The sequence below is a fragment of the Gobio gobio genome, assembly GCF_949357685.1.
Source record: "Gobio gobio genome assembly, chromosome: 22".
NCBI classification, from domain to species: Eukaryota; Metazoa; Chordata; class Actinopteri; order Cypriniformes; family Gobionidae; genus Gobio; species Gobio gobio.
In genome coordinates, this window is record NC_137118.1 from 553,352 (window position 1) to 575,595 (window position 22,244).

At 44.1% G+C, this 22,244-nt stretch overlaps 2 protein-coding genes across 3 annotated transcripts; one reads left to right on the forward strand and one right to left on the reverse strand.

The window, feature by feature from the left end:
- The first annotated feature begins 133 nt into the window (after positions 1-133).
- smad9 (SMAD family member 9) lies at positions 134-17,772 on the forward strand. Of its 2 annotated transcripts, none has more exons than XM_079804794.1 (7): positions 134-230; positions 5,300-5,740; positions 6,986-7,228; positions 7,684-7,791; positions 11,606-11,827; positions 15,819-16,075; positions 17,323-17,772. In XM_079804794.1, the coding sequence occupies exons 2-7, from the start codon at positions 5,326-5,328 to the stop codon at positions 17,464-17,466; spliced, it is 1,389 nt and encodes a 462-aa protein (XP_079660920.1). In that variant the 5' UTR covers positions 134-230; positions 5,300-5,325; the 3' UTR covers positions 17,467-17,772. The 2 variants fall into 2 exon arrangements, with proteins under 2 accessions (XP_079660920.1, XP_079660921.1); XM_079804795.1 differs by having other exon boundaries at positions 149-230; positions 7,687-7,791.
- Positions 17,773-18,535: 763 nt separating this feature from the next.
- rfxap (regulatory factor X-associated protein) lies at positions 18,536-21,841 on the reverse strand. The gene is made up of 3 exons (XM_079804093.1): positions 21,298-21,841; positions 21,111-21,221; positions 18,536-19,700 (listed from the first exon to the last, which is right to left on the reverse strand). The coding sequence occupies exons 1-3, from the start codon at positions 21,646-21,648 to the stop codon at positions 19,608-19,610; spliced, it is 555 nt and encodes a 184-aa protein (XP_079660219.1). The 5' UTR covers positions 21,649-21,841; the 3' UTR covers positions 18,536-19,607.
- Between the last annotated feature and the right edge of the window lie 403 nt (positions 21,842-22,244).

Sequence of the window (22,244 nt, forward strand, 5' to 3'; positions counted from 1 at the left end):
GAGCCGCCGCTCTCCTGAACGGGATGATGATGATGATCCTCCGTGTGTCTGGCGTCTGGGAGAGTTCCAGGAGCGGCGGATGGATCCGCACGCAGGCGCTGAGGCTCCAGTCAGACTGACGCCGCTCTCGCGCATCCAAACACGCGCGCGCTTCACCTCCGATCGGCGCGAGACTGTTTGGCGGAATTACCGAGCGCGCGGATGGTCCTTCGGCTCCTCACAAGAATAAGGTAATAAAACATTTGATAAGTTATATAGACCACTTCTGATAGTAATATATTTCGGGACTTCAAAAGTAAAAAAATTAAATTATTTATAAATAATAATAATTTAAAAAAAAAAATTTAGTCTTGACGCGGTATTTTTTATGAATCCCGTTAACTTGTTGCTTCCGTCCGTATGACCGGAGGCTGCGGGACACATGACGCGGATCGACGCTGACACACGCCTGACAGTCGCGTTCACCTGGAATACTTCTTTATTTAATAAGTGTATTATTTTAACATTTCTTAAAGCAAACCAAGTGCAGTAGATGTTGGTGTGTGTGTGTGTGTGTGTGTGTGTGTGTGTGTGTGTGTGTGTGTGTGTGTGTGAGTGCGGGGGAGCTGGTGATTAAGCCTATCTCAGCTCTCAGACTGCCAGACGCCAGGTTCATGAGGACACACACACACACACACACACACACACACACACACACACACACACACACACACACACACACACACAGCTGGTGTGTTCACCCTCCATTGATCTGAACCTGAAGCATGATTTCATGTGCTGTATTAGTCCTGTATGATCTCATGTGATTGTTTGATTAGTTATGGGTGTGTTGCTCCTCTGAAATCATATTTTCAGGAGTTATTATTTGACCTGGCCAGAGCTGGAGCTTCTCTGGTGTCAGGAGCGGAGACGCCATTGATTTTAGCAGATCATGTTCTGAGTCCTGACAGGAAGGGAGAGGACCAGCTGACCACAACTATACCTCAGATCATACATGTGCTGTGACTGACCACAACTATACCTCAGATCATACATGTGCTGTGACTGACCACAACTATACCTCAGATCATACATGTGCTGTGACTGACCACAACTATACCTCAGATCATACATGTGCTGTGACTGACCACAACTTTACCTCAGATCATACATGTGCTGTGACTGATCACAACTATACCTCAGATCATACATGTGCTGTGACTGACCACATCTATACCTCAGATCATACATGTGCTGTGACTGACCACAACTATACCTCAGATCATACATGTGCTGTGACTGACCACAACTATACCTCAGATCATACATGTGCTGTGACTGACCACAACTATACCTCAGATCATACATGTGCTGTGACTGACCACATCTATACCTCAGATCATACATGTGCTGTGACTGACCACAACTATACCTCAGATCATACATGTGCTGTGACTGACCACAACTATACCTCAGATCATACATGTGCTGTGACTGACCACATCTATACCTCAGATCATACATGTGCTGTGACTGACCACAACTATACCTCAGATCATACATGTGCTGTGACTGACCACATCTATACCTCAGATCATACATGTGCTGTGACTGACCACATCTATACCTCAGATCATACATGTGCTGTGACTAATCACAACTATACCTCAGATCATACATGTGCTGTGACTGACCACATCTATACCTCAGATCATACATGTGCTGTGACTGATCACAACTATACCTCAGATCATACATGTGCTGTGACTGACCACAACTATACCTCAGATCATACATGTGCTGTGACTGACCACAACTATACCTCAGATCATACATGTGCTGTGACTGACCACAACTATACCTCAGATCATACATGTGCTGTGACTGACCACATCTATACCTCAGATCATACATGTGCTGTGACTGACCACATCTATACCTCAGATCATACATGTGCTGTGACTGACCACATCTATACCTCAGATCATACATGTGCTGTGACTGATCACAACTATACCTCAGATCATACATGTGCTGTGACTGACCACAACTATACCTCAGATCATACATGTGCTGTGACTGACCACATCTATACCTCAGATCATACATGTGCTGTGACTGACCACATCTATACCTCAGATCATACATGTGCTGTGACTGACCACATCTATACCTCAGATCATACATGTGCTGTGACTGACCACAACTATACCTCAGATCATACATGTGCTGTGACTGACCACATCTATACCTCAGATCATACATGTGCTGTGACTAATCACAACTATACCTCAGATCATACATGTGCTGTGACTGACCACATCTATACCTCAGATCATACATGTGCTGTGACTGATCACAACTATACCTCAGATCATACATGTGCTGTGACTGACCACAACTATACCTCAGATCATACATGTGCTGTGACTGACCACAACTATACCTCAGATCATACATGTGCTGTGACTGACCACAACTATACCTCAGATCATACATGTGCTGTGACTGACCACAACTTTACCTCAGATCATACATGTGCTGTGACTGATCACAACTATACCTCAGATCATACATGTGCTGTGACTGACCACATCTATACCTCAGATCATACATGTGCTGTGACTGACCACAACTATACCTCAGATCATACATGTGCTGTGACTGACCACAACTATACCTCAGATCATACATGTGCTGTGACTGACCACAACTATACCTCAGATCATACATGTGCTGTGACTGACCACAACTATACCTCAGATCATACATGTGCTGTGACTGACCACAACTATACCTCAGATCATACATGTGCTGTGACTGACCACAACTATACCTCAGATCATACATGTGCTGTGACTGACCACATCTATACCTCAGATCATACATGTGCTGTGACTGACCACAACTATACCTCAGATCATACATGTGCTGTGACTGACCACATCTATACCTCAGATCATACATGTGCTGTGACTGACCACATCTATACCTCAGATCATACATGTGCTGTGACTAATCACAACTATACCTCAGATCATACATGTGCTGTGACTGACCACATCTATACCTCAGATCATACATGTGCTGTGACTGATCACAACTATACCTCAGATCATACATGTGCTGTGACTGACCACAACTATACCTCAGATCATACATGTGCTGTGACTGACCACAACTATACCTCAGATCATACATGTGCTGTGACTGACCACAACTATACCTCAGATCATACATGTGCTGTGACTGACCACAACTATACCTCAGATCATACATGTGCTGTGACTGACCACATCTATACCTCAGATCATACATGTGCTGTGACTGACCACAACTATACCTCAGATCATACATGTGCTGTGACTGACCACAACTATACCTCAGATCATACATGTGCTGTGACTGACCACAACTATACCTCAGATCATACATGTGCTGTGACTGACCACAACTATACCTCAGATCATACATGTGCTGTGACTGACCACATCTATACCTCAGATCATACATGTGCTGTGACTGACCACAACTATACCTCAGATCATACATGTGCTGTGACTGACCACAACTATACCTCAGATCATACATGTGCTGTGACTGACCACATCTATACCTCAGATCATACATGTGCTGTGACTGACCACAACTATACCTCAGATCATACATGTGCTGTGACTGACCACATCTATACCTCAGATCATACATGTGCTGTGACTGACCACATCTATACCTCAGATCATACATGTGCTGTGACTAATCACAACTATACCTCAGATCATACATGTGCTGTGACTGACCACATCTATACCTCAGATCATACATGTGCTGTGACTGATCACAACTATACCTCAGATCATACATGTGCTGTGACTGACCACAACTATACCTCAGATCATACATGTGCTGTGACTGACCACAACTATACCTCAGATCATACATGTGCTGTGACTGACCACAACTATACCTCAGATCATACATGTGCTGTGACTGACCACAACTATACCTCAGATCATACATGTGCTGTGACTGACCACATCTATACCTCAGATCATACATGTGCTGTGACTGACCACAACTATACCTCAGATCATACATGTGCTGTGACTGACCACAACTATACCTCAGATCATACATGTGCTGTGACTGACCACAACTATACCTCAGATCATACATGTGCTGTGACTGACCACAACTATACCTCAGATCATACATGTGCTGTGACTGACCACATCTATACCTCAGATCATACATGTGCTGTGACTGACCACAACTATACCTCAGATCATACATGTGCTGTGACTGACCACAACTATACCTCAGATCATACATGTGCTGTGACTGACCACAACTATACCTCAGATCATACATGTGCTGTGACTGACCACAACTATACCTCAGATCATACATGTGCTGTGACTGACCACAACAGATCATACATGTGCTGTGACTGACCACAACTATACCTCAGATCATACATGTGCTGTGACTGACCACATCTATACCTCAGATCATACATGTGCTGTGACTGACCACAACAGATCATACATGTGCTGTGACTGACCACAACTATACCTCAGATCATACATGTGCTGTGACTGACCACAACAGATCATACATGTGCTGTGACTGACCACAACAGATCATACATGTGCTGTGACTGACCACAACAGATCATACATGTGCTGTGATTACGCCCTGATCGAGTGAATCATTATATCATATTTCACCCCAAAATCATAAGAAAAGTGGGAACTTATATTTTGCTTAAAGAAAGTGCGATATTTAGCTCAATATTTTAGGCTAAAAATCTAGATTTGGCCATTGCTTGACATTATTTTTTATGAAAATTAAGCCCATTTTTCTTCCTTAATTGTTATTACTGTAATGCAAAAATTATGTTTTACTTAATACATCAATACAAAATAATTAATAATAATAATAAAGAAAGTAAATCATAAATAAGTCAGTATTTTTCAAATAATTGTATATTTTTTATTTATTTAATTTTTTTAAAAATAATGATAATCACACAAATATAAAATTGTATTAAAATAATTCTGATTAATTTATATAAAATAATTAGATAAATAAAAATAAAAAAATTGAATTATAAATAAAAGGAAAATTAAAGGCACAATATGTAATGTTCCGTCTCGTACTCAACACAAAGGCGTGTCTGGATTTAAACATTCTTGGGAACATCTGGGATAATGAACACAAGTCAGCACAATATATAGCACCGATCTAGAGGATATTCTAATATAATCTTACATATTGTGCCTTTAACAAGACTTGACATGCTGGTTTGTTTCACCAGATTGAACTGAGAGTCTGACGTGTCCCATGATGCACTCCACCACCTCCATCACGTCCCTCTTCTCCTTCACCAGTCCAGCTGTGAAGCGGCTCCTGGGCTGGAAACAGGGGGATGAGGAGGAGAAGTGGGCGGAAAAGGCTGTGGATTCCCTCGTAAAGAAGCTGAAGAAGAAGAAAGGCGCCATGGAAGAGCTGGAAAAGGCTCTGAGCTGTCCGGGCCAGCCCAGTAAATGTGTGACCATCCCTCGGTCTCTGGATGGGCGGCTCCAGGTGTCGCACCGGAAGGGTTTGCCCCACGTCATCTACTGCCGCGTGTGGCGCTGGCCGGACCTGCAGTCGCACCACGAGCTCAAGGCGCTGGAGGGCTGCGAGTTCCCCTTCGGCTCCAAGCAGAAGGACATCTGCATCAATCCATATCATTACCGGCGCGTGGAGACGCCAGGTGGGATCACACACACACACACACACTCTCTTCCCTCCGTATGGGTTATACACTCACCTAAAGGATTATTAGAAACACTAATACTGTGTTTGACCCGCTTTCGCCTTCAGAACTGCCTTAATTCTACGTGGCATTGACTCAACAAGCTGCTGAAAGCATTCTTTAGAAATGTTGGCCATATTGATAGGAGAGCATCTGCAGTTGATGGAGATTTGTGGGATGCACATCCAGGGCACGAAGCTCCCGTTCCACCACATCCCAAAGATGCTCTATTGGGTTGAGATCTGGAGACTGTGGGGGCCATTTTAGTCCAGTGAACTCATTGTCATGTTCAAGAAACCAGTTTGAAATGATTGGAGCTTTGTGACGGTGCATTATCCTGCTGGAAGTAGCCATCAGAGGATGGGGACATGGTGCTCATAAAGGGATGGACATGGGCAGAAACAATGCTCAGGTAGGCCGTGGCATTTAAACCATGCCCAATTGGCACTAAGGGGCCTAAAGTGTGCCAAGAAAACATCCCCCACACCATTACACCACCACCACCAGCCTGCACAGTGGGAACAAGGCATGATGGATCCATGTTCTCATTCTGTTTACGCCAAATTCTGACTCTACCATCTGAATGTCTCAACAGAAATCCAGACTCATCAGACCAGGCAACATTTTTCCAGTCTTCAACTCTTTGTAGTGGAGATGAGTGGTACCCGGTGGGGTCTTCTGCTGTTGTAGCCCATCCGCCTCAAGGTTGTGTGTGTTGTGGCTTCACAAATGCTTTGCTGCAGACCTCGGTTGTAACGAGTATTTATTTCAGTCAAAGTTGCTCTTCTATCAGCTTGAATCAGTCGGCCCATGACCTCTGACCTCTAGCATCAACAAGGCATTTTCTCCACAGGACTGCCGCATACTGGATGCTTTTCCCTTTTCACACCATTCTTTGTAAACCCTAGAAATGGTTGTGGGTGAAAATCCCAGTAACTGAGCAGATTGTGAAATACTCAGACCGGCCCGTCTGGCACCAACAGCCATGCCACGCTCAAACTTGCTTAAATCTCCTTTCTATCCCATTCCGACATTCAGTGTGGAGTTCAGGAGATTGACCAGGACCACACCCCTAAATGCATTGAAGCAACTGCCATGTGATTGGTTGATCAGATAATAGCATTAATGAGAAATTGAACAGGTGTTCCTAATAATCCTTTAGGTGAGTGTATGTGCATTAGTGTTCCTCTGTTCTCTTCCCAGTGCTTCCTCCAGTCCTTGTGCCGCGCCACAGTGAGTTCAACCCTCAGCACAGTCTGCTGGCCCGGTTCCGGAACGCCTCCCTGCACAACGAGCCTCTGATGCCCCAGAATGCCACGTTCCCCGACTCCTTCCCGGCGATGCCCTGCTCCTTCTCCTCATCCCAGTCCAGCTCCCAGTCGCCCGCGGCTCCCAGCTTCCCCAGTTCCCCCAGCACCGGCCCCGCCAGCCCCTACCAGATCACAGGTACACACACACACACACACACACACACACTCTCACACACACACACACACACACACACACACACACACACACACACACACACACACACACACACACACACTCTCACACACACACACACACACACACACACACACACACACACACACACACACACACACACACTCTCTCACACACACACACACACACACACACACACACACACACACACACACACACACTCTCACACACACACACACACACACACACACACTCTCACACACACACACACACACACACACACACACACACACACACACACACACACACACACACACACACACACACACACACACACACTCTCACACACACACACACACACACACACACACACACACACACACACACACACACACACACACACTCCGGATCCGCTGTTTGCTGAATGACACTCATTCATGGAGTCTGTCGTTGCACAGCAGAGACGCCGCCTCCACCCTACAGCCTGATGGAGAGCGCTCCGCCCGCGGAGGTGAAGCCCGGAGAGAACAACCCCAACAAACTCATCCTGTCAGCCCCGCACAGAGGTGTGTGTGTGTGTGTGTGTGTGTGTGTGTGTGTGTGTGTGTGTGTGTGTGTGTGTGTGTGAGAGTGTGTGTGTGTGTGTGTGTGTGTGTGTGTGTGTGTGTGTGTGTGTGTGTGTGTGTGTGTGAGAGAGAGTGTGTGTGTGTGTGTGTGTGTGTGTGTGTGTGTGTGTGTGTGTGTGTGTGTGAGAGAGAGAGTGTGGGTGTGGGTGGGTTGCACCAACAAGGATTAAATCAAAACTCAGTTTAGAGCTAATCTAGGATTTGTTGATCTAGGCTTTATTTTAAATCGAGTTGTGTTGCACCACTTTAACAAATCGGGGATTAGAATTTAACCCGCGATTAAAACCTCCATTTATGATTAATTTTCGCCGCCATAATGGAATCACCATTGACAACAACAACAATACTAATATTCAATTTCCTTCTTTATTGACCACCAGAAACTCTCTCTGACATAAGTAGCTCTTGCCGATAAAGTAATTAAACTTGTAAAATGTCAGCTGTCTTTATAAAGCGCTACGTAGAGAGACATGCAATGAAAACATTGTGCGTTTCATAAACCTGAAAATATATTTATTAGGGCTGGGTAAAAAATATTGATTATTATTATTTTAATCGATTCTCACTTTTTCAAAACAATATTGATTCTTAAATCCCAAGAATCGTTTAGTCATCCTGTTTTCAATATCACAATAGTCTTTGTGCTTTATTACTATTGATACGAAACAAAGTCTCAGATTTCAGATTACGTCTATTTTTTACTCAATTCAAAAGCATAAATGGCGTTTTGTCGCTGTGGCGTGAGATCGCTCTGCCTCCGCTCTAGAGAACCGGCAGCACTGAGCAAACATGAACGCTTCTTCTCTTCCGCATTAATACCAGTTACAGCGCAAAATAAACATGAAGGAGCTTCTGAAAGTGTGTTAAAGATACAGAATAACTTACTGAAATCTGGATCATATCACATAGAATAGCTCAAGTGTTTCAACCGCAGAAAGACGTCAGTAAAACGGCTTGTAAATGTCATGTAACATCATTACCTCAGAAAAACCATATCCAGTGTCCATAAACTCGTTAGTCAGCTAGAAAAATTAACTCTAGAGACGAGCATTTTGCTAATTATATGCACCATTACATAGAATATTCATTGTCATGTTTAATGTTCTTCAATATTTAATGCATGTATGCCTATGAATAAATCTGGCAAGTTTTTATTAGCCAAATGTTTATATTGAATCGATAGCAGGTGTAAACTCACGACCCTCACACTCTGACGTCTTTATTCGCTTTATTTTTCATTTACATTAGTAATAAACACATCTGAGACCTGACGACACACCCACTGTTTATCTGTTCAATCATCTGCATAGTTCAATTGTAGGTGCACTATATTTTATTTAAACCTCCTCACATGTAAATTTAAAATGAATCCATAATTGAGATTTAAATCTGAGTTTAGTTATGGAGCAGCAGGATTAAAGTTAATCTATCTTAAATATAAATTAAATTCAGGATCAAAATGATGGTTTAAATGTAAACCTGCTTATTTTTAAACAAATATTTTAAGTTTGGTGCAACAGAATTATTAGATAAACCTTGATTTAATCTAGATTTAAGATTACTCCTTGTTGGTGCAACCCACCCTGTGTGTTTTAATGTTTTTTGTTTTATTTCTTTACAATATAGATTTGTATAAAATCAATTGAAATGTTATTTATAGCCGTTGATGCTGTACGGTCAACATGTAATTGAAAAATAATAATTTAATATAAGTTTGTTGCATAATCAATAAGAAGAAACTCTAGTCTGGTGTTTCCAAACAGTGTTGAATCACATTATTATTATTTATTTACAGTGGGGCAAAAAAGTATTTAGTCAGCCACCAAATGTGCAAGTTCTCCCACTTTAAAAGATGAGAGAGGCCTGTGATCTTCATCATAGGTGCACTTCAACTATGAGAGACAGAATGAGAAAAAAAGTCCAGAAAAGCACATTGTCTGATTTTTTAGAATTTATTTGCAAATTATGGTGGAAAATAAGTATTTGGTCAATAACAAAAAGCAAGATTTCTGTCTCTCTCAGAGCTGTAACTTCTTCTTTAAGAGGCTCCTCTGTCCTCCACTGGTTCCCTGTATTAATGGCCCCTGTTTGAACTGGTTATCAGTATAAAAGACCCCTGTCCACAACCTCGAACAGTCAGACTCCAAACTCCACTATGGCCAAGACCAAAGAGCTGTCAAAGGACACCAGAAACACAACTGTAGACCTGCTCCCGGCTGGAAGTATGAATCTGCAATAGGTAAGCAGCTCGGTGTGAAGAAATCAACTGTGGAGCAAGACATAGAAGACATCTGATAATCTCCCTCCATCTGGGGCTCCACGCAAGATCTCACCCCGAGGGGTCAAAATGATCAGAAGGCCCGTCTGAAGTTTGCTAGAGAGCATCTGGATGATCCAGAAGAGGATTGGGAGAATGTCATATGGTCAGATGAAACCAAAATAGAACTTTTGGTAAAAACTCAACTTGTCGTGTTTGGAGGAGAGAGAAGAACACCACACCTACTGTGAAGCATGGGGGGGGGGGGGGGTCATCATGCTCTGGGGCTGTTTTTCTGCAAAGGGACCAGGACGACTGATCCGTGTAAAGGAAAGAATGAATGGGGCCTTCCAAAAACCTCCTTCCATCAGCAAGGGCATTGACGATTGAAACGTGGCTGGGTCTTTCAGCATGACTATGATCCCCAAACACACCGCCCGGGCAACAGAAGGAGTGGCTTCAAAGAAGCATTTCAAGGTCCTGGAGTGGCCTAGCCAGTCTCCAGATCTCAACCCCATAGAAAATCTGTGTTGCCCAGCGACAGCCCCAAAACATCCCTGCTCTAGAGGAGATCTGCATGAGGAGATCTGCATGAGGAGATCTGATTGAGGAATGGGTGGAAAAAACTTGTGGAGACTTACAGAAAACGTTTGACCTCTGTCATTGCCAACAAAGGGTAAATAACACAGTATTGAGATGAACTTTTGTTATTGACCAAATACTTATTTTCCACCATAATTTGCAAATAAATTCTGTAAAAATCAGACAATGTGCTTTTCTGGATTTTTTTTTTCTTTCTGTCTCTCATAGTTGAAGTGCACCTATGATGAAGATCACAGGCCTCTCTCATCTTTTAAAGTGGGAGAACTTGCGCATTTGGTGGCTGACTAAATACTTTTTTGCCCCACTGTAGGAAATTAAAATGCATTGTGAATATGGAATGACACCTGAATACTGTGACCTATGACCCATGGCATCTGTAATGAACGCCCCTCTCTCTCTGCAGACCTGGGTTAGGGTTAGGGTTAGGGTTAGGGTTAGGGTTAGGGTTCAGAGTTCAGACATCTGTAATGAACGCCCCTCTCTCTGGGTTAGGGTTAGGGTTCAGAGTTCAGACATCTGTAATGAACGCCCCTCTCTCTCTGCAGACCTGAGTTAGGGTTAGGGTTAGGGTTAGAGTTCAGAGTTCAGACATCTGTAATGAACGCCCCTCTCTCTCTGCAGACCTGAGTTAGGGTTAGGGTTAGGGTTAGAGTTCAGAGTTCAGACATCTGTAATGAACGCCCCTCTCTCTCTGCAGACCTGAGTTAGGGTTAGGGTTAGGGTTAGAGTTCAGAGTTCAGACATCTGTAATGAACGCCCCTCTCTCTGGGTTAGGGTTAGGGTTTAGAGTTCAGAGTTCAGACATCTGTAATGAACGCCCCTCTCTCTGAGTTAGGGTTAGGGTTAGGGTTCAGAGTTCAGACATCTGTAATGAACGCCCCTCTCTCTCTGCAGACCTGAGGCCGGTGTGTTACGAGGAGCCGGAGTTCTGGTGTTCTGTGGCGTATTACGAACTCAACAACCGCGTGGGCGAGACGTTCCACGCCTCTTCCCGGAGCATCCTCGTGGACGGCTTCACGGATCCCTCCAACAACAAGAACCGCTTCTGCCTCGGGTTACTGTCCAACGTCAACCGCAACTCCACCATCGAACACACACGCAGACACATAGGCAAAGGTTTGTCCCCCATCAGACACACACACACACACACACACACACACACACACACACACACAGACACACACACACACACACACACACACACACACACACACACACACACAGACACATAGGCAAAGGTTTGTCCCCCATCACACACACACACACACACACACACACACACACACACACACACACACACACACACACAGACACATAGGCAAAGGTTTGTCCCCCATCACACACACACACACACACACACACACAGACACATAGGCAAAGGTTTTTCCCCCATCAGACACACACACACAGACACACACACACACACACAGACACATAGGCAAAGGTTTGTCCCCCATCAGACACACACACACACACACACACACACACACACACACACACAGACACATAGGCAAAGGTTTGTCCCACATCTCACACACACACACACACACACACACACACACACACACACAGACACATAGGCAAAGGTTTGTCCCCCATCACACACACACACAGACACACACACACACACACAGACACATAGGCAAAGGTTTGTCCCCCATCACACACACACACAGACACACACACACACACAGACACATAGGCAAAGGTTTGTCCCCCATCACACACACACACACAGACACACACACACACACACAGACACACACACACACACACACACACACACACACACACACACAGACACACACACACACAGACACATAGGCAAAGGTTTGTCCCCCATCACACACACACACACACACACACACAGACACACACACACATAGGCAAAGGTTTGTCCGTTCCTAACTCACACTCAGTGTTGTAATGTAAAAAAGTAATTATACTTAGTTACAGTACTTGAGTATTTTTTGGGAGAATCTGTTCTTTACTCAAAGCATTTTCGTTTCTTACTACAAAATAAATTCTGAAGCCTGCAAGCAAACGTGCAAACAAGTGCTCGCGCAAGTGCAGCGGACACTTCAAAAACAGATTTATAACAGACAACTAAACGGTATTTATACACTACAGTATGTTTTCCTGTCACCTATAAAGCAATATATTTGTAGACCAGATGCTGTTTTACCATCGAGGCTGAGAGGACGCGAACACCTCGAGCCGTTAAAACAAGCTGACAAAAACAAACGCAAGCCTGATCTAAATATTTAATGTCACGTTTGTTACCATCAAGCCTATTTGCATTATTTTATATCCACATGGACGCTTTTATGCAGTCGGTAAGCAGCGAAGTGGCGTATTTGAAGCCAGTGACATGAGAAATCAAACTATCCTCGAGCAGCCGACAGAAACATTTAAACAGAAACTCATTCAATTTCAGTTTTTCTTTATATCTGTAACATATGTTGATTATATAACCATCAAGTGTTCTAAAGTAGAAGCAAATCAAGTGTGAAATATACATATACTGTGTCTAATTTCAGTGCTATGACTTTATGTGTGAAGACGGCCATCTTTAAGCACGGCTGTTTGGATTTATATAAAATGTTAACATTTTACAATAAGAGTTCATTTTTAACATTAACTAAGGTTGATAAAAGTATTGTTCATCAACATTTACTAATACATTTTAAAGTTGTCTCTAACATTAGTTACTGTACTAGGTATACAAGGTATAATTAATATACTAATATTTTTTTATATTTAAAACTTACAATAAACAGGTTTGCCATTTCCCCCCCCCAAAGAAAACAAAATGGAAGAAACAGTTAAAACTGAACACAATCTTGCTGCTCCAACTGTGTATAGAACAATTTTTAAAACATTTGTTTGCTCATTTTGTGTTTTGCATTTACTTGTACTTTTACTTTCAATACTTAAAGGGCCAGTTCACCCAAAAATCAACATCAGCCCATGATTTACTACACGAGGTGTGTGTGACATTCTTCTTTCAGACGAATATAATCTGAGTTATATTACAAAAGTTCAGGCTAATCCAAGCTTTATAACAGCAGTAATAGTTGCTCTGTTTTTGAAGTGCATCTGTGCGTCATATAACTGCTCCAGCGGCTCTGGGGTGTTAATAAAGGCCTTCTGAAGCGAATCAACGAAAAATATCCATATTTAAAACTTTATCAAGTAAACTTTCGGCCTCCGCCTTCCCTGTTCAATGTATGGAGAAAGTGTTGAAAGGCGGATGGAAAGACTAACGCTCAGCTCGTCATGACGACACACACACATCTGGAGTTTCACTTTCAACATTCAACACTTTTACACAGAAGGCGGAGGCCGAAAGTTTACTTGATAAAGTTTTAAATATGAATATTTTTCTTACACAAACGCGTTGATTCGCTTCAGAAGGCCTTTATTAACACCCCAGAGCCGCTGGAGCAGTTATATGACGCACAGATGCACTTCAAAAACAGAGCAACTATTACTGCTGTTATAAAGCTTGGATTAGCCTGAACTTTTGTAATATAACTCAGATTATATTCGTCTGAGAGAAGAATGTCACACACACCTCGTGTAGTAAATCATGGGCTGATGTTGATTTTTGGGTGATCTGGCCCTTTAAGTACAAAACATATCAAATACTTTAAAACTTTTACTCAAGTTTGTTCTAAACAGTGACTTTAACTTTTACCAAAGTCATGGCTTTTGAGTACTTTATTACACACTGCTCACACTCCTGTCTGTGAGTGTGTGTGTGTCTGAGATGGAGCTGATGATGCTCTTCATCCGTCGATGCGATTCCTAGAGAAAGTAATAAAGAGAAAAGGACAGAGTTTATGGCGAGTGACCGATCGAGTGCACACTGTCCAAATGTTGGTTTTTCTCAGGCTGCTGGACGGGCGTCTCTGTGCCAGAGTTGGACAGACATGAAGTGTTGCCATAGGTTACAGCACACACACACACACACACACACACACACACACACACACACACACAAACACACACACACACACACACACACACACACACACTAGTGTGAGAGATCCTGGTGGGAAGAGCGCCAAGGATGCTTCAGGAGATTATGAAGGTTTCCAGTTGGCATGTTATAAAACATGATGAATGCTGGGTAATGTGGTGGTGAAGTCAAGTCAGCTTTATTTATAAAGCGCTTTTAATAATGCAGATTGTTTCAAAGCAGCTTTACAGTGTTAAACAGCAAAATAATGCAGCATAATTTAATTCAGCCGCTCTGGAGAAAACGCTGATGTCATCAGTTCATTTCAATTATCATACAGTGACAGTGTGGGCTTTAGATCAGTAATTTAGTTTATATGGTTAATATAGTTTATTAATTAGATTTATTTGGATATTTAGTTGAACATGTAGTGTCTCCAACTGAGCAAACCAAGCCAGAGGAAACAGTGGCAAGGAAACCCAAACTGCCACAGAACTACAGCACAAGCCGGTCAAATTTCCATCTTAAAACAAAAATATGTGAACAAGATGCACGTTTTGGGCAGTTATGATCCATATACAGCAGCTGCTGCAGTATTTCAGTCACTGAGAACAGCGGGACGTTTTTAAAACGCTTAATCAGGGTTCCCACTCGTCCTGGAAAACCTGGAAAATTAGAGAAAATATAAAATGTCCTGGAAAATCTTGTTGTTTTCTGGGAAAATTCTTTAAAAAAAAAAGTGATTTCTTTAGCCGAGTATAAAGAGTTTATCGCTGGCCCAAACAATTAGCGCTAGTTGCAGAAAGCACAGAGTTTAATGTGTGTGAGTAGTATTTTGAATAATGATGTTTAGTCTTGTGTTGCCACAGCCGTTAGCTAATGCTAATGCTATTAACTGCTCAAATGTATGCAGTGAATGTTAACTCGTAAGCTGCTACTGAAACACATAATTTTGATGTAAAGTCACATTTGTGTGTTATAAAGTCAGAATTCCAAGATATAGTCAGAATTGCGTGATATAACTCGCAAGTCTTTTCTTCACAATTAACTTTTTTGCGCAGTTGCGAGTTTATATCCTGCACCACCATCAGGGTTCTCAGCTGTGGTAACCCTTGATAACCTTTGACCCTTCTCTGTCTGCAGGTGTGCACCTGTATTATGTGGGGGGGGAAGTGTACGCCGAGTGTCTGAGCGACAGCAGTATATTCGTCCAGAGCCGGAACTGTAACTACCAGCACGGCTTCCATCCCACCACCGTCTGCAAGATCCCGAGCGGATGCAGCCTGAAGATCTTCAACAACCAGCTCTTCGCCCAGCTGCTGTCCCAGTCGGTGAACCACGGCTTCGAGGCGGTGTACGAGCTCACCAAGATGTGCACCATCAGGATGAGTTTCGTCAAGGTGAAGCGCTTCATAGAGCCCTCGCCCTCTCCTATTATATCTATCACAGGACTTTAAAGGGTTAGTTCAGCCAAAACTGTAAATTGTGTCATTAATGACTGAGCCTCATGTGGTTGGACACCCGTCAGACCTCCGTTCATCTTCAGACACAAATGAAGATATTTTAGTGTAAATCTGATGCTCTGAAAGGCCTCCATTGGCTCAACTTTACACTCTCAAGACCCTTAAAAGACACTAAAGACTAAAGTTACAAAGTCCATCTCACTACAGTGGCTCTACAATAACTTTATGAAGACGAGAATAGTTTCTGTGCGCAAAAAAACCCTAAATAACGACTTATATAGTGATGACGATTTCAAAACACGGCATCATGAAGCTTCGAAGCGTTATGAATCAGTGAGTCGATTCAGCGGTTCAGAGCGTTATGAATCAGTGAGTCGATTCAGCGGTTCAGAATCAGTGAGTCGATTCAGAGCGTTATGAATCAGTGAGTTATGAATCAGTGAGTTATGAATCAGTGAGTCGGTTCAGAGCGTTATGAATCAGTGAGTCGAATCATGATTCAGATCGTGTGTCAAACCGCCAAACTGCTGAAATTTGGCGATTCAAACTGCTGAATCGACTCACTGATTCATAACGCTTCGAAGCTTCATGATGCCGTGTTTTGAAATCGTCATCACTATATAAGTCGTTATTTAGGGTTTTTTTGCGCACAGAAACTATTCTGGTCTTCATAAAGTTATTGTAGAGCCGCTGTAGTGAGATGGACTTTGTAACTTTAGTCTTTAGTGTCTTTTAAGGGTCTTGAGAGTGTAAAGTTGAGCCAATGGAGGCCTTTCAGAGCATCAGATTTACACTAAAATATCTTCATTTGTGTCTGAAGATGAACGGAGGTCTGACGGGTGTCCAGCCACATGAGGCTCAGTCATTAATGACACAATTTACAGTTTTGGCTGAACTAACCCTTTAATATTCTGTGTTTGTCTGCTTTCCTGTACAAACTATGCAACATCAATAAGGTGTATATTGAATTTGGTATTTTAATATCACTGTCTTACCGCATTAATACTGACGACAAACCTAAATGTGACTAGCGGGCAGTGGAGTGTTTTGCCCTCCTATAAGCGTGACGACACGTGAAAACTATGGGTTGTGTGATTATTTCTAAGCTGAAATATATCATGAAGGACACGGATATGAGTTGTTCTGGTGGACTGTAGATGTGAGTGTTCTTGTGTTGTTCTCAGGGCTGGGGGGCGGAGTACCATCGGCAGGACGTCACCAGCACCCCCTGCTGGATCGAGATACACCTGCACGGGCCGCTTCAGTGGCTGGACAAGGTCCTGACCCAGATGGGCTCTCCACACAACCCCATCTCCTCTGTGTCCTAAAGCTGAGGAGACTCTCACACACACACACACACACACACACACGGCTCAGCCTGAGCTTAGAGACGCTGTAGATCAGGCGCTCACAGGAACACACAGGATATGTTAGCAGGTACTCGCTTTATTTGTGTCGTCTAGAACATCTCATGTTAGCTTTCCTGCTTTTGTAACACACATGACGTTTAAAAACCAAACATCTGATGAGGAAACCCCACACACACTACAGCTGATCCGTGTGCACAAGATCAATACAAACTACCATTTAAAATAATAATAATAATAATATAATAATAAAGCTGATTGAACGATTCTGTGTGTATGCTGTCCTTCTGATGTGGCCAAACTACAGCTTTCATTGGTGACCCACATCTCAGATGTTCATGTGTTTCTCTCTTCAGTTTTCGAGGATCACTCCAGGATTTTTCTGCTCATAATGGCCTTCACAACGGCTGAAGGTCCAAACCACTGCAGTTTCAGAGGCTCTGACCAATCACAGATGAGGAATAGAGTCTGATCTAGACAAACCATCGCCACATTTACAACACACACACACATTTATACACTTTAACCTCAGACGCTCGACTGTTCGTATGATGTCATCACGTCAGAAAGGTCACAGGTGGAAGTGCCGACCCAGAAACTCCTCCAACTTTACAATTCGTTGTTTATTTGTGTAAAGGGCGTTTGATTTAGTCTTTGCACATTCGTTTAAACACTTCCACCTGCGTCATGTGACCTTTCTGACGTGATGACATCATACAAACAGTCGAGCGTCTGAGGTTAAAGTGTATAAATGTGTGTGTGTGTGTGTGGCGATGGTTTGTCTAGATCAGACTCTATTCCTCGTCTGTGATTGGTCAGAGCCTCTGAAACTGCAGTGGTTTGGACCTTCAGCCGTTGTGAAGGCCATTATGAGCAGAAAAATCCTGGAATGATCCTCGAAAAACTGAAGAGAGAAACACATGAACATCTGGGCTGAGAAGAGGAGAGGAAACCATCAGGAGATGTTGATTCTCCTCCTCTAACACACACTCAGAGTAGATTAAAATCACTCAAATTCATTCCTACAGCTGCAGTTTCATTCATTTAAAAACACTCATGAGGTCAAACGCATTATTGATGACCAGTAGATTCAGTCATGATGTCATCGAGCTTGATGATGATGATGTCATCGAGCTTGATGATGATGATGATGATGATGATGACAGCAGAGTCTTCACACCATAGAGACAGAGCGTATTTAGGCCACGCCCACACCGGGGGGGAACCAATCCAACGCTCTCCATTGACTTTGCATTGTGTGAAGCGGCTCCTTGTCATTTTGGACTTATAACAAAAAACAGAACAATGTCTAAAAGCTGATATGTGACAAGGTGTACAGCAAACAAGCTAAACAACACAGAAATTAGTTTTTATAAGCTGTCGACCCAAAAAACGAGCGTTTAAGGAGACAAAAGTGGATAAAGGCAGTAAAGCGTGACGCTTCAGCTGAAGAATGGGTCAATCCTGACACTCAGTGTGTCTCAGTGTGTGTGTGTGTGTGTGTGTGTGTGTGTGTGTGTGTGTGTGTGTGTGTGTGTGTGCAGTAAATATTCTGTCATTGTTAAGTCAAATATCCAAATGTCAGGTTTGTGTTATATTTCCTGTCTCTGATGACGTTCTCCTCTAGTGTGTGTACTTCTCAGTGTAATATAACGTGTCTCAATGGCCTGTATCCACTTTTTTGTCCTTAAACGCTTGTTTTTTGGGTCAATAGCTTATAAAAACGTCTTTGTTTTTGGTTGTGGGTTTTGTTTAGCTTGTTTGCTGTACACTTTGTCACATATCAGCTTTTAGACATTGTTCTGTTTTTTGTAATAAGTCCGAAATGACAAGGAGCCGCTTCACACAATGCAAAGTCAATGGAGACGGTTTGATTGTTTCCCCCCCGGTGGGCGTGGCCTTCAGATTATGGGCGTGGCCTTCAGGTTATGGGCGTGGCCTTCAGATTATGACGCGTGTCGCTCTGTCTCTATCAGACGCTCACAGTTCATATAATAACTGTGTGAAACATTAGCGTTCCACAGGACGAGGTCAGCGGGTCAGGGGTCAGCGGTCTCCAGGGGTCAGCAGGTCAGGGGTCAGCGGTCTCCAGGGGTCAGGGGTCAGTAATGCTGTGACTGAGGCCGGCTCTGAGTGGTCAGGAGACGCTGCTGCTGCTGGAGGAAACTGATGACCTCTGGACTCCTGAGCAGAGACTGACACACACACACCAGACAATGAGAGAAACTCACAGCATATCAACATTACTGGAACAGATCAGGCATAACATTATGACCGGTGAGTAACACTGATGGTCTGTTAGTGGGTGGGATATATTAGGCAGCAAGTGAACATGTTGTCCTCAGAGTTGATGTGTTAGAAGCAGGAAAAATGGGCAAGCGTAAGGATTTGAGCACACACACACACACACACACACACACTCAAACACACACACACACACACACTCAAACACACACACACACACACACACACACACACTCAAACACACACACACACACACACACACACACACACACACACACACACACACACACACTCAGTAACTCACTCACACACACACACACACACACACACACACACACACACACTGCCCCTAAACCTACCCATCTCACACACACACACACACACACACACACACACACACACACACACACAGCATTAGGAGTAAAGTGTGTGTGGATGCCCTCACACACACACACACACACACACACACACACACACTGCATTAGGAGTAAAGTGTGTGTGGATGCCCTCACACACACACACACACAAACACACACACACACACACACACACACACACACACACACACACTGCCCCTAAACCTACCCATCACACACACACACACACACACACACACACTGCATTAGGAGTAAAGTGTGTGTGGATGCCCTCACACACACACACACACACACACACACACACACACACACACACACACTGCATTAGGAGTAAAGTGTGTGTGGATGCCCTCACACACACACACACACACACACTGCATTAGGAGTAAAGTGTGTGTGGATGCCCTCACACACACACACACACACACACACACACACACACTGCATTAGGAGTAAAGTGTGTGTGGATGCCCTCACACACACACACACACACACACACACACACACAGCCCCTAAACCTACCCATCACACACACACACACACACACACACACACACACACACACACACACACACACACACACACACACACACACACACACACACACAGCCCCTAAACCTACCCATCACACACACACACACACACACACACACACACACACACACACACACACACACACACACACACACACACAGCCCCTAAACCTACCCATCACACACACACACACACACACACACACACACACACACACACACACACACACACACACACACACAGCCCCTAAACCTACCCATCACACACACACACACACACACACACACACACACACACACACACACACACACACACACACACACACACACACACACACACACACACACACACACAGCCCCTAAACCTACCCATCACACACACACACACACACACACACACACACACACACACACACTGCATTAGGAGTAAAGTGTGTGTGGATGCCCTCACCAGCCTCTTCTGGTTCAGCACCTGCTCGATGAGGGAGGGGCGCGCGGGTCTGTCTCCAATGGTACCCAGCCGTTGCTTAGTAACGGACACCGGCCTCTCCTCCGCGCTCTCCTGCATCAGCAAACACAGAACACACCGAGATGACGCCGTGACGCGGCAGGTAAAGCTTACACCGAGCGGCTCTTACGTCTAGTTTCCCGGAGGACATGGCCTGGTCGCTCTTCTTCTTCTTGTACTTGTCCTTGTACATCTTGTTCCGGTGTTTCTTGCACATCCACGGTTTCCGGGCCTTGGCCACCTGGGTCGTGGTCTCGGTGCAGCCGTCATAGATGCAGGTCTTGGGCACGTTCTCGCTCTCGCCGGACGTGTCGTCGTCGTTGAGCTCCTCCGGGCTGCCCGCGCCGTCTCTGGGCTCCGGCGCGTCGCTCTCCTCGCCCGCGTCCTCGGCGTCGAACGGGAAGTGGTCCTGGTTCTCCGGGTCGGACGGGGTGGCGCTGCTCAGAGGAACGATATCGCTCATTCTGCGCTTCACGGTCATCCACCCGCGGGCACCGACTCACGGGACTATCCCGGTTAAAAACACCGCATTCTAAAAGCCGAAACCCCGATACATATAGTCCAGATGCATTAAAGCGGAGGAATATGAGGAAGAGGAGGAGGAGGAGGAAGAGGAAGAGATCACAACAACAACAACAACACAACAGTCATGGCCGCCGCAGACTCGCCTGTGTGTGTGTGTGTGTGTGTGTGGATCAGTCGAAGTCTCGCCCTCTAGCGGCACCAAAGTGGGATGCACATTCTCACACACACACACACACACACACACACACACACACACACACACACACACACACACACACACACACACACACACACACACACACACACACACACACACACACACACACACACACACACACACACACACACACACACACACACACACACACACACACACACACACACACACGATTTACCCTTATCTGATTGGTTCAATAAACACCCAGACGCCAGAACACATGGTACTCCGCTCCCCAGCACGTAACTTTTCTTTTTTACAAACATTATATAATGAGAATGTGCAACGTGAATCTATTTTCCAAACCGTGTTTGTGTCTCACCCTGAATCATTAT

Coding starts and splice junctions, on each gene's coding strand:
- smad9 (XM_079804794.1), top strand. CDS start 5,326: ATGATGCACTCCACCACCTCCATCACGTCCCTCTTCTCCTTCACCAGT. Junction 5,741..6,985: donor CCGGCGCGTGGAGACGCCAG/GTGGGATCACAC, acceptor TTCTCTTCCCAG/TGCTTCCTCCAGTCCTTGTG. Junction 7,792..11,605: donor CCTGTCAGCCCCGCACAGAG/GTGTGTGTGTGT, acceptor CTCTCTCTGCAG/ACCTGAGGCCGGTGTGTTAC.
- rfxap (XM_079804093.1), bottom strand. CDS start 21,648: ATGACCGTGAAGCGCAGAATGAGCGATATCGTTCCTCTGAGCAGCGCC. Junction 21,222..21,297: donor TGTCCTCCGGGAAACTAGAC/GTAAGAGCCGCT, acceptor TTGCTGATGCAG/GAGAGCGCGGAGGAGAGGCC. Junction 19,701..21,110: donor TGCTGAACCAGAAGAGGCTG/GTGAGGGCATCC, acceptor TGTGTGTGTCAG/TCTCTGCTCAGGAGTCCAGA.